Source organism: Pongo abelii, chromosome 5, assembly GCF_028885655.2.
Source record: "Pongo abelii isolate AG06213 chromosome 5, NHGRI_mPonAbe1-v2.0_pri, whole genome shotgun sequence".
In the NCBI taxonomy this organism is placed as follows: domain Eukaryota; kingdom Metazoa; phylum Chordata; class Mammalia; order Primates; family Hominidae; genus Pongo; species Pongo abelii.
In genome coordinates, this window is record NC_071990.2 from 98045127 (window position 1) to 98059198 (window position 14072).

The following is a 14072-nucleotide window of genomic DNA, read 5'->3' on the forward strand; positions in this document are numbered from 1 at the left end:
ACCATGTTGGCCAGGCTGGTCTCAAACTCCTGACCTCTAGTGATCCACCCACCTCTGCCTCCCAAAGGGCTGGGATTACAGGTGTGAGCCACCACACCCAGCCAAATATAATTACTGTGTTTTATACAGTATAAAATACAAATATCGTTTATCTGATGAAAAACTAAAAAGCAAAAATATACCTTTAGGACATATATAAAGAAGGTAATAGCTACATAGAGAAAAGAGAAGGAATTTAAAGAGCATTATCTTAGGCTGCCATAAGCAAATGTCATTTTAATAAATTCTTAGATAATGCTTCTCAGGAAAAAAAAAAAGCTTCTGAACTACTGGTATCCTAAGGGTTGCCAACATGTTTGAAATGCCACTTTATCACTTTTTAATGGAGCTTAATAATTTGTACCTACCACCCATATTTAATATTTAGATGTACCTTATGATTTGTACAATGCATTTCTTTAGAGATGATATTGGCGGAATAGTGGCTGTGTTTCTCAATGCCAACAAAACAGGATGTTGTCCAAGATCTGAAACATATGGTGAAGCTGGAAGAAATCGCCCAATATACTGCTCAATAACATTCCCTAGCAATTGATTCAAATAGGTATTCGGATTTTGAGATTGACAACACACGATACACATGCCCTACGAGGAAAAAAAGTAAGAAATACTAAGAGGTAAAGTTTCAAAGAACAAACAATATTTAGAAACTCACTAATGAAGTCCCCAGCATTAATAATCATGTGAGAATATAAAAATCAAAAAGGATACCTCACGTAATCCATAGATAATGTACATACAAATTACAAGGAGTTAAGCCTGGGCAATACCTATGATATGGTATCTAACTAAGCATGTATGTCTTTGAGGCATGGACAAAGGAAGCAGGGGAGAAGAGTAGGAAGACAAAGGCAGATTATTTTCCTCTAATCATCGGAACACTTGAACATCTTGCTCATCAACTACATTTATATGTACTTACAAAGTTATAAAATATTTTTAGGTCATTTTTTTCTAGGTACTGGTTATTTTGTCTAAGCCTATACAATTTTTGCTAAAAGTCTTCCATGCTAAAAATCTGATAATTTTTTTAAAGTAATAACAAAGGGCGAAGAATATGGAAATTAAGACTCGGAATAACAATTTACTTAGTTTTCCTATAACAGGCACTGTGCTGTGTGCTTTATATTCACTATTTCATTTAAATTTCTCAAAGAACCGTTGAGTTAGTAATATTGTAACTCCATTTTACAGCTAGGATAACTAAGGTTTAGAAAAGTGAAGCGTTTAATACAGTCACACAGAACTCCTGATATCTGGTTGCATGTCTGTTTATTTAATCTCTTCCATTTGTATAGCAGTTAACAAAATACTTTCATATATATTACAGTATTTAATACTTAAACAATTAAACCAATACTCTGAGAGAAAATAATGTTCTCTGCTAGTATTAGTAAATATTAAATGCTACTAAATATAGATAATCACCAACACAGCAATACATTATATTCTAAAAGTTAACTCTTAATTTGGTACTTGGTGACTCACAATGTGTTTTCCAAGAGAAATAATTTAAAATGTTTGAAGTCTCCATTTTAGTTGTAAATGGGTACTTACCCAATAAGAAATTCTGAAAGTTTATTTGTAATGAAAAATAGCATACAGGTGTTAAAACTGTACCAAATAAACAACTGAAAAAATCAAACAATGAACCCCTCTCCCAACCCACCCGCCACCACCAACTCTGTTTCTTTAGTGGTTTAAGGAAAAACACATTAAATTAGAAGAAGATGAAGTAATAAATGAATATTTTCTGAAAATTCCAAAGAGGAGAGCTGTGTACCATGAAGAAATTAAAGACATAGCTCCAGTTCTGCCAAACAGATAATACACCAAACTTTTAAATTTACCACTTACGAAGCTTATGAGAATTCTTATTAAATGGACTGTTTGGGTTTAAGAGGACCACATGGAAGAAATATTCCAGACTCTCCTGCTGCTCACCACTCTCCTCTATTCATCTCTTCCTCTGTGGGACTGGCGGTTCAGGCTGTGGTGTGGCTGCCTCCCCTTTCTATCATTCTGCTAGATAACATACTAAACTTCATTTTAAATACTATTATGAATAAAAATTAGAGGGAAAATTTAAAACTTCTCAGAAATCTTAAAACTCTGTTAAGAAATACATCTTTGAAAAGAGATTGTTACGTAATCAAAATCCATTTTCCCTTTCCTCTTCAGCTTCCCTTGTTGGACCTCAAATTAAGAAGCACTTATCTTTAATATCAGACACTAATGAATAATAAAGTACACCTCCAGCCTCATCTTTTCCTGAATGGCAGATCAATATTTCCAACTGCCTACCTCAAACTAAAGCTGCTCAGAAACCAATCCTTACCTTCATCCCAGCATCTCCAGGATTTCCCACGTTAGTAAGTAGAACTACTATCTACGCAGATAGCCACTCTGGAATCTAGGAAGTATTTCACTTCTTTGAGTTCCTCCACAACACTCACTTAGCAAGTACTCTTAATCACAGCTCCTAAATGTTTTTGAAATCTGCCATTATGGGTTTTATTCCCACTGCCTTAGGTCAAAACCTTCTGACAGTATGTGGATTACTACAATGAACTAGTTACCACTGCTTTCCAAAACCTCCATACCAACTATCTTACATATTGCCACCAGAATCATCTTTCTAAAATGTAATTATGTCACTTCTACTTCTCTGCTCCAAATTCATCAGGTCCCCATGTAAAAGATTAAGTCCAAACTTCTTAGGATGGAATATAAAGCCCTCCATTACATGGCTCCTCCCATATGAATCTCCAACCACAACAGAATCATTTGATTTTCCTCAGTGTGCTATATTTTCTTAAAGCTCATGTCCTTGTACATGTTGCTCCCTCTGAAATGAAAAGCCCTCTAACTCCTACCCATTTTGCTCTTTTACCTCTGATGTCCTCTACAGTGTGTTCTCTTATATCTCCTCACCCATAGTCTAATAGATGAGGTCTGAAAAAAAAAATACTGAGCACACTGCCATAAGTGTCTGTGCTCATCTACCTCCTCTCTCAACTTTAAGCTCCTCTGCTTTTTCATTTTTGTTTCCAAAGCCAAACATAAAAGCAATTTAAAATATGCTCAATAAATGTGCCACACAAGCACTTGAGATTATAATGTACAGTTTTTAAATCTGCATTTAGTAAACTATGTTTTTAAGGCAAAGTTTCAAAATTTTTTTTTTAAACTTTTAAGCAACCACACATACTATACCTGGAGATACAAAGGAAGACTTTTCTGAATTGCTGACAACATAGGTGCAGGCAGTTCCTTCTCTTGCTGTAACACTGTATGTGGCAGCAGTAAACAATCTATGATCCGGAATAGTAATTTTTGGGCTTTAGAGGTGGCAAAGATTTGTGCCCATGATTTCACAAGAATTCCTAACAAAGAAGAGAAGTAACAGCATGTTGTTGTTATCGTCTGACCAGAACATTTTGTCACTTAATTTAAAAATTTGTATTGAAAGCACATGGGACCAAATTAAAGTAGGGAATGGGAAGAAACATATAGTAGAAGTAACAAATATTTATGTCAACTCATATATTTCACTAAAGAGACAAATTTTTCATAGAGTTCTGGGCCAAGGAAAACATACATTTTCCGAGCAACTGGCATTTAATACATACACAGGTTAAGTATCCCTAATCTGAAAATATAAAATCTGAAACGCTCCAAAATCCAAAATTTTGTGAGTGCCAACATGATGATCAAAAGAAATGCTCATTAGAACATTTCAAATTTCACACTGTTGGATTAGGGGTGCTCAACTGGTTAAGTATACTGCAAGTATTCCAAAATCCAAAGAAATCTGAACTCCAAAATACTTCTAGTCCCAAGAATTTTAGACAAGGGCTATTTAACCTGTTTACACTCACATACAGTGGAATATATTTATACATTATGTGACTACATTAGCTGAATGTTGAAATTATTCAGATTTCCCTTTTTGCTTTCCCTCTGAGTTGCTAGGATGCCCAGATGCAAATTAACAATCCACCTTTTAAAGAATACGGTAGGATTATGCATTATGGTTTTATATGCATACTAATTTTCCCTGGGCCTCATCGTGAAACTCTACATTTATTTTTTGGTGCCCCTATTTCTTCATATTTTAATCTTACATATAAGTGGCCTCAATCCAGTTTGCAACAGAAGTATAATTAAATTTAATTGTTAATATAGGGAAAGCAGGATTAGCTATAAGCTAATCACTTAACCTCCACGAACTTCAGTTAACCTCCATGAACTTCAGTTTTTACACCTTTCCATTATTTAATATAAACAAACAAAATTTTAATTCTGAATGAAGAGAAACAGATTTCTTTGCTACTTGAAATATATTATGGCTTCCTTGGTGCTAGAAGTCTGTTAATTGTCACATCTGATGATAATAAAGCTTAACAAATGAGCACCCTTTGTTTAATAAAGTAATTAAGAGCAGATATATAATTCCCATTAGGATATATTATTGCTATTGAGGTCTCCTTACTGAAAAATGAATTTAAAAACAGATTAAGTGCTTATCCAAAAAGCATAGTGGTGCATCTACTGCATAAACTTTTATATTTTATTACATCCTAGAAAGCAAAAATGATGAAAGTCAAAATCATTTCCATCAAATAAAAAGTTTAAAATTTAAGCTCTGAAGGAAAACCAAAATATGCTTATGGAAAAGTATATTGATGTTAAAGAAAAAAACTCAACCAGTTATCACTTCTAAGAACAAACAGCAACATTCATCTTTTGTTATAAAAGGAAGTACAATAATCAATCATAAAGAAACATAATGTTCACTTAGCAAAGTTTTAAATAATGCTGGCTTGCTCCTCATTTCTTCAGTTGGTGGAAAATTTCAGTATGACAGCAATGTAAGAAGAACTTATATTCTAATAACATTAATATACCCGTAAGGGAAACTGCTATCATCACTGGCATATGAAATGATTCCTATTACTCTCAGGTGTCATACAGGTATGTTTCACCTTCTACAGTTTTAGTTACCCGTGGTATAGGGTACCACATGGTATAGTTTAGTTACCGGTGATATAGGGTACCACGTGGTATAGTTTAGTTGTCCGTGGTATAGGATACCAATAAGATATTTTGACGAGGGGGTGGGGAAGGCAGTCAGAGAGAGACACAAAGTTCACATAACTTTTATTACAGTCTATTGTCACAACTGTTCTATTAATACTATTATTAGTTATTATGTTAAACTCTTATTGTGTCTTATTTATGAATTAAACCTTATCATAAGTATGTATGTATAGGCAAAAACACAGCATACATAGGATTGGTACTATCTGCGGTTTCAGGCATCCACTAGTGGTATTGAAACATATCTCCCATGAATAAGGGGAAACTACTGTATTTCATTTTCTACAACAGTTAAAACACTTTGCTGAAGACTGTAAGCTCTAGGAGTTCATATAAGGTGGAGATATTTGTTTTACTGCTTGCTATCAGACACCTACTTTTTAGGTTTCAGCAATGAATATTTGTGTGTGTGTGTTATTAAAAATACAAAATGGAAATATAAAAAGATTTTTAAAGTAAAAAACTGGGAAAGGTTTAAATACATACAGTACCTTTGTAAAAACCTAAGATTTTTTTTCCTTTTCCTGGATATAAATATATTATTTATTAGCAAATAAAACTGAAAATACAAAAAAATTTAATACAAGCTCTCCATTCAATGATAACCACTATACAAGCTCTTGAGTATTTACTCATTTTCTATCCTCTGTATTTTCTACCCTATGTATTTTGCCTATTTTCTACCCTATGTAAAAATTGGGATCACTACAATATACATTTTTAAATCTTTATAGTTAGAAAGTAATTTTGCTCATTTAAGAACATTAAAGGCTGCGTACAGTGGCTCACACCTGTAATCCCAGCACTTTGGGAGGCTGAGGCAGGCGGGCCACTTGAGCTCAGGAGTTCAAGACCAGCCTCAGTAACATAGTGAGACCCTGTCTGTAGTAAAAATACAAAAATTAGCCAGGCATGGTGGTGCACATCTGCAGTCCCAGCTACTCAGGAGACTGAGGCACGAGAATTGCTTGAACCCAGAGGCAGAAGTTGCGGTGAGCTATCACGCCATGGCACTCCAGCATAGGTGACAGAGGGAGACTCTGCCTCAAAAACAACAACAAAGAAAAACAAAAAGAACATTAAAAAATATATTATGTACTACTGCTAGATTAATAAAGTTATTAAATTCCAGAAATATTTATATAGTATACACTATCTCCTACTTTGGAGCTCTTTAACTAATGTGTCCCTAACTCTCAATCCAGCGCCTGATACGTAATAATTGTTCTTTTTTGTTCAAAATACATGACAATGGGAATAAAAAATTGAAAAGAGATGGCTACTACAAGTTTGAAATTTGGTGGGGGCATGTCAAGTACACAAGTAATTGTAACAAATGGCAAACTATAAATATCTATCACAAGAAAAGGATAGATGAAGTGAAACGAGAGAGATGATCAAGTCTACTTGGGAATGTGAGAAAAGTGGGGAAATTTATGCTTGGCACCGAAGGGTCATGACTTGAATTTCAATTACAAAGCAAAATGGGGAAGAATGGCCAAAGAGACAAGGATGATTGAAAGCTTTATACATGGAAACAGAAAACTATGAGATATGAAGAATGAGAAAAACAAAACAAAACAAAATCTACAGAGGAGAGAAGATGGATCCACCATGCCTTTTCAGAAATAACTGAGCTACAATTAAGATCACAGATGCCTTCTCCTTAATATGAAGGGTGATTTCATCAACAGTTCTGTGCCTTTCACTAGCAGTCTTGCAACTTGTAAGTGAACAGCAGAGGTGTCCCCAGTTAAGAACTGTCAAGGTAAATAAAGTACAGTGTTTCAGTGGTTAACTCCTTCCCTCAAATGGTTATGCTATCCCAACCCCAACACATTTTAAAACACCTTGGAGCTCTTCAAAGTTTATACTTTGCTCTTTCTCTGTTTTATTCTAAACCTTTAACATGAAGAAATCATTAAGTTACCTATCCTAATTCCTAACAAATAAATGGGCAACACTGTAGCAATATACTCTTCCTAGTCTTTGAAACCTAGACAAAAGGAAAGAATACAGATCTGCCATGGAGTCAAAAATCAACAAGGCAGCAAAGCAAAGAAAGTTTTCAGTTTTTCCTAAGTAGAATTTTGTCCCACGTCTATATCAGACATTTGTCTTGACAAAAATCTAAATCTGGAAACAGAAAACTTTTGTAGACACTAATAAATTATAAGCATGAATGCCAATATACTTATTAATTTGTATTTTACTATTAAACTTATAAATTCTCACTTACATTTTTCTCTAAAATTAAGATGCCTGAATTGCTATAGCTTTTCCTATAATTTACATCTTCTATATTTACACATTTTCACATTCGCCCTTATCTTTTACAACAAAGATAAAAGGTTTCAGACAGCCTGAATCAGGCTTATTCATACATTCGTAAGATTAAAGGGAACAGATAAAAGGTTTTGACCAGAGAGAAATAAAGGAAAAAAAACAAAAAACTTAAATTCTATATAAAAGCTTCTAAGAAAATCTTTCTCATTTACCTTTGTCCAATTCTTAGTTTTGGTTAGCACCATGGTTTTAGTAAAAAAAGATATGTTAATCACTGACTTCCTAAAGAAAGATAAACTCCATTGTTACAGAACAGAAATAGAAAAAGATTTCTTTTTGAAAAGGGAAGAGTATTGTGAGAAACAAGATTTGAAGCATAAATATTTTTAGTGCTGTATTACATCCTATCTCCTTCATACAGAGCGTAGAAATAGATGTAAGTGATAGTTTTCTGATGATTTTAATTCTAACAACAGATCAGCGTTTTTTTAAAAAAGGTCCATTCTAGTTATTCAGGCATTGAAACGTGACTCATGACAGACTACTGAAAGCAATTGGTGCTAGCATATTTTCTGTATTGATCATAACTTTAATATTAAAACAATCAAAAGTACTGAAAAGAGACAGAACAAGACAGAGATAGATCTGAAGGCCAACATGAATTATTTTAAGCTAAATCACTGTATTTCAGATTACTCTTATGATTGTATGGAGGGTAGTGATTTAGCCAATATATACCTATCCATCATGATAGTATAGGCTCAACCCAAGGAAATGTTACTAGCAAAATAATGTCAGGAATACATACCCATCATTCCATAAGTCAGCTGCAGCCCTGCGCTGAAAACTTTTTTTCCCAAATAAGGCTTAATATATTTTAATACTTCACCAAGGTATTCCAAGGACTTTGTGACCATGGCAGATTTATCAGAAAGTGTCTGGAGATTCCCGTAAGTTACACCAACAGCCTATAAATAAAGAAAAACATTATTTAACTTTCCAAGTTTTATACCATAAAGATTTGGAACATAAAGATAATTTTTCTCTCTTTTTCTACACATGCACCCATAGCCCTTTACATTTAAGCCTTCATTTGTAACCTTCCAATAAAGATACATAGCAATTAAAATACAAGTAAAGAGAATTAAGTCTTGTCTTTTATTATTAAAATAAAGGTTAAAGGAAGAATTTTTAAAAACTCACCAATAAGTACTTATATAAGAAGGGCCAACTTAGCAAAATATCAGTGAAAAAAAATGTGAAACTTATGTACACATACCCTGTAACTAAATCACATCATGACTTCCAAACAGGTTGGCTCACCATATTTCCCAGTAGATTACTAGGAATTCAAAATCCCCAAATTCCCCTACAAGGAAGACCTACAAGTAATGCCAAATTTTTACAAGCAAAACCTCTAAAAAGTTCAGCTTTATGATATGAATTCACTTTTCTTCCTAGAATTTTATGAGCCATCTGATGCCAGCTTCTCAGAAAAAAAAAAAAAAAAAAAAAAAAAGGATGGGCAGAGAAGGTAGAGATGGCAAAATGGAGAGTGGTAGAGAGAAATGTGAGGTGAATCAGTAAGAGAAGAACAGAGACATGAGAAGAAGAGGAAAGGAAATAAATGAGAGAATAAGTTGAGGAAAGGTTAGAATAAGCAAGGGGTGAAAGGTCACAAAAGAATCAAGAGAAGACTGGCTAAGAGATGGATTAGAAAGTTTAAGGAAAGTGGCTGGGTGAGGTGGCTCACGCCTGTAATCTCAGCAGTTTGGGAGGCCAAGGTGGGCAGATCACGAGGTCAAGAGATCGAGACCATCCTGGCCAATATGGTGAAACCCATCTCTACTAAAAATATAAAAATTAGCTGGGCGTGGTGGCATGTGCCTGTAGTCACAGTTACTCGGGAGCCTGAGGCAGGAGAATGGCTTGAACCCAGGAGGTGGAGGTTGCAGTGAGCCGAGATCACACCACTGTACTCCAGTCTGGTGACAGAGCAAGACTGTCTCAAAAAAAAAAAAAAAAAAAAGAAAGTTTCAGTAAACTAATAAAATTTTCAAACCATTTTTGAGAACTTATAATGAATTCCAATGACCCAAATTGGACCATGAATGGCACCAATACAAACAGTTCTGTGATTTTTCTTCTGCAGCACTCAGCATGTAAGACAAAGGAAAGAGAACAGGTGGTTGCACTGAGCCAAGGTTGAGGGTTTGTAGGTGTGACCAAAAGAAAACATTGTGAGAATGTTGGTAAGAGCAGCTGAAGTAAGGCCCCAAGGGGTCTAATTACGGTGAATAGGGAAGGAAGTGAGGCCTTGGGAGAATGTTGTACTAGGATAACAGGGAGGGGAAGGTCATAATGTGGTCACTCATGAGCTGGAAGGACAGACGATGGTAATCAATGAGCTTTCAGATGCTCCAAGAGATTACACTGCTCCGGGTTTAGTCACTGAAGTGGGTGGATGAAGTAGGGCAGAAGTGAAAGACTACTTCTTTCACTGAAAGACTGAAGGAGTACTACAGAAGCTTTGAAATGAAAGCTTAATAGAAGTCATCCATGGTGACATTAAAGTTGGACATGCTGACAATAAAATGTGAAATGAAAAAAAAGATAAGAAAGTCAGTGAACCTAAATGAGCGACTGTGAGATTAGCAGATAAGAACAAGAGATATACTGGACTAATCCCCTTCCTCTCTATTTAGCTCTCTTCCCTTTGTTTTCTACACTTCTTTCCCTTGACTAGACGTTCTCAAACTCTTTGGTCTCTGTTCCCTTTTGTGCACTTAAAAATGGAGGATCTTGAAGAGCTTTTCATTATTTGGGTTATATCTATTGACATTTATATTAGAAAATTTTATTTAATAATTCATTGAAAAATAATGAACATTACATGTAAGTAACATATTTTAGTGAAAGACTATTTTCCAAACAAAAAAACAAATTTAGTGAGCAAAGTAGTATTTTTAAACATTTTTACAAATCTCTTTTATGTCTGACTTAATAAAAGACAGCTCGATTCTTGTATCTGCTCCTGCATGATTTATTGTGGTATGCTGCAGATGAAGAAAATACAGCTTCAAAAATATATGTGGCTGGAAGAATAAGAAATAAGAAATATTTTGAAAGATTTTTCACATAACCATGAGAATTTCTCTTTGCTATTATACCAAAACTTGACAAGTGGTATTTCCTACAGATTAGTTGTAACTAAACCATGGAGTCTGAAACCATGTCAATGAACATTTTATACTCTGTTAAATTAAAAGCCATTGGTCTATCCTGTATTTTGAGTGAATCTTTTACATTCATGAATGCTTTTTTAAAAGCCTGTATTCGTCATTTGGAAAATTGTGGTTCACTGCGTTACACAGCTTCCCAATATTGACACACTTCATTATTTATATCAGGAAAAAAAATCACACCTGCTAATACCACCACCATTCTCATCAGAAAATAAGTATTGGGAAGCTCTCAAGATCACAATGACAAATACAAGTTTCTCAAAATTCTAATTTTCTTGAAAGCTTGAATTATATTATTAGCAACAAATACTGTCAGTTGTTTGCTTTGAAGTGACATGCTCACTTCATTCATTTTTTGAGAAAATGTCTGCCAAATAGCCAAGTCTGAATAACCATACTTTGTCAGTTGTTCTTTTAAGATAAAAGCAGTCAGTTCAGCTTACAACTCAAATAATCACACAAGTGCTTTTCATTCAGACAACCACATTGCTTTGGTATGCAGCAAAAGTGCTTTAAGTGCACTCTGCATTGTCATTCACGGAATACTGAAAGTACATGTACTCAAGAGTCAAAACGTAATAAAATAAATAATTTTACTGCTTCATTGAAGATATTCTTAAGTGAAACTGGCTTTTTCTTCTGTAAATGCATGGCAATATCAATTATAATGAATACTAGTATAATCTTGGGCCACAGTGTTGATTCATGTAAAAGATTTTACACTATTTGTGCAAATATTAATACAGTCTTGAGCAGGTGGTATCAGTAATTCCCAGGGGTCTATGGACTACACTTTTGAACACCAGTGCCTTAGACTTCTCAATATTTCTCTATGCTTAGGCTTAACCTCCCTAGCCTAAAAAACATGCATTTCTCAGTACCTTGATAATAATAACTTAGATGTCATACTATCATTTCTGTGCAGAAAAGAGTTAATACAGCAGACCCAAGATTGCTACTCTTAAAATGTCCTGCTTGCAAGGCTGGCTCTTGGCTGGTATTTGGGATCTTAGATTTTGAAAAGCTTCCTACAATTCCTTGATCCTAAACTGGTCTACGCAAATAATATGGTTTATGCTGAATACCTGCTTTCCTTCTGGAACTGGAATTCTCTAAGTATGAGGCAAAGAGGGCATACGTGACCAGTCCCCAATAATAACCATGGTCAATGAGTCACTAAGGAACTTCCCTGGCAGGTAGTGTTTCACACGTCTTGTCACAATTCCTTGCTGAAGGAATTAAGCATATCCTGTGTAATTTCACTGGGAAAAGAATCTTGGAAGCTGTGCCTGGTTTCTTCAGACTTTTCCTCATGCATCTTTCCTTTTGCTGATTATGCTTTGTATCCCTCTGTTAATAAGTCATAGCTGTGAATACAACTATATGCTAAGTCCTATGAATTACAGAACTGAGGGCCAATCTTGGGGAGACCTGATACAACTTAAAAATGAGTAAATTTAAAACTGAATTCCTCACCTACTCCTCACCTACTTCTCTGTCACCCTAAATCATGATGTTCCTATTTCTCCTTAAGGTATCATCACTCTTTTAGTCAAACACAGCATTTATTTCATATCCATTCAGAAACCCCACAATCATTCAATCTTTAATTCCTTCTAAACCTCACTAGTTTTTGGCCAACAGTTCTCTGCACCTTCAAGTTACACTATTGTTACTTATTTTCATTAAAAACATTATTTAACCAAATCATATCTACTTAAAAACTTACAAAGCCTTCACACTCTTCACAGGATAAAATCCAAACTTCTTATACCAAAATGCTTTAAATTCTTTACCTACTGATTGATCTGTCAACCAACTGGCACTTAGCATATAATGCCTTGTGTTACTATTTTAGTCTCTGTGTATGTCTTGTATACACAGAGAAGTAAAGGCTACCTGAGATAAAGAGAACTACTTCTTTTGGTTTTTCAAATCCCTACGAAGTTCTAGTATATTATCATCTAGCATTCAGCAAAAAACTCATTTTCTTAGTGGTGAAAGAACAATTAATTTGGGCTAGATGAAAACTATCAACGAAGAACTTGATTTCTAGCTCCATTTCCAATCCATTATAGCTCCTAGTACACCACAGGCATTTAATTGCAGGTTCAGATCCAATCAACAACTAAATAAGGGTCCAAATGGAATGTGTATTTTACATCTGCATTTACTGCTATCAAATATTTTTAGAGATTGCATGACATCTCTAATTGTCATACAATTGTACTTTAACTTAATAGAAACCAATGGAAGAATTAACATTTATGGAAAGAGCTTATTGATTTTAATTATTTTCACTGCAGCTAATACCAACCACTCTGTGGGAAAATAAACCAACTTTTACAATTAATAGCTTACAAAAGACACTAATCCAAACACATTAACAACTTCAACTAGGTTTGTAAAACAAACACTCTCACATAGATAAATTTCTGTAAAATTAATAATTAAAAATAAAATTTTGAATGGTACTGTTTATTATGGAAACAAAACAAAACAAATGGATTGGATTTTAACGCACCAACTATACTATCATATGAAGTAGATGGTGCTTATGCCCACACTGATCGCTACAGGGTGATAAACACTAAGGTGGGAGTATTATGGAATGTTTATAAGGATATTCAGTTCCCAAGCATATGAACAATGAGGTTGTCCAGCAACTGTGTCAATATTCCTATAATTTAGATTAGCCTTAGAGTACAGCTTTTTTGCCATATTCTTTAGTTTTATTATTCTTCATTAATGTAATTTTTCTGCTGTCCTTAAGTGTGAATTGTACTATACCTTAGATTCACATTTTTCTTCCTCCAGAACTTTATAATAGCAGGCAATCAATAATATGATTCAATTTATAAAAATTCATTTTATAGAAAAACTTTAAGAATACTTCAGGTTTTTCTGAAAATTAATTGTAATTAATCTGGACAATTATACTAATAAATGATAAATACCTCAAAGAATCGAACAAGTGCTTTTTTAGGGTCTTCTGAGATGGATAAATATTCAACTTGGGGCTTTGAGAAAATACTCTTTACTTCTGAGAGATTAAATAGTAACCTTGTCAGTTCAACCAACTGTTTCATGTACTCTTTTTCTGTTAAAATAGTAAAATAGTATTTGTTATATCAATTTATATAACATACTATATACATAAACACACATACAACATATATATAATGTATATATGAGAAGTAATACAGCATTCTTCACTTATGACATGCTTTCGTTTAAAATTCAAATTTCCACACAAGGACTTCAAATTAAATTTCTCTCACGAACATCCTTGCCCCAAAAGTTATTCATGTAACACCAACTGATATAATAAAATATTAAAGTAAATTTGGAGGATTTTTTCCGGCCAACCTTCATGAA

At 34.1% G+C, this 14072-nt stretch overlaps 1 protein-coding gene across 6 annotated transcripts in view; it reads right to left on the bottom strand.

The window, feature by feature from the left end:
- Positions 1-14072, bottom strand: part of MMS22L (MMS22 like, DNA repair protein) — a 148924-nt gene that overhangs the window by 24519 nt on the left and 110333 nt on the right. For 5 of the 6 annotated variants that reach the window (XM_009242101.4, XM_054557898.2, XM_009242100.4 and 2 more), the window contains 4 exons: positions 13652-13794; positions 8258-8417; positions 3277-3446; positions 434-645 (listed from right to left, as the gene is read on the bottom strand). In XM_009242101.4, coding sequence (XP_009240376.3) covers positions 434-645; positions 3277-3446; positions 8258-8417; positions 13652-13794 — 685 coding nt within the window. The remainder of the gene's footprint in view (positions 1-433; positions 646-3276; positions 3447-8257; positions 8418-13651; positions 13795-14072) is intronic. The other variant, XR_008526300.2, reaches the window with a different exon arrangement.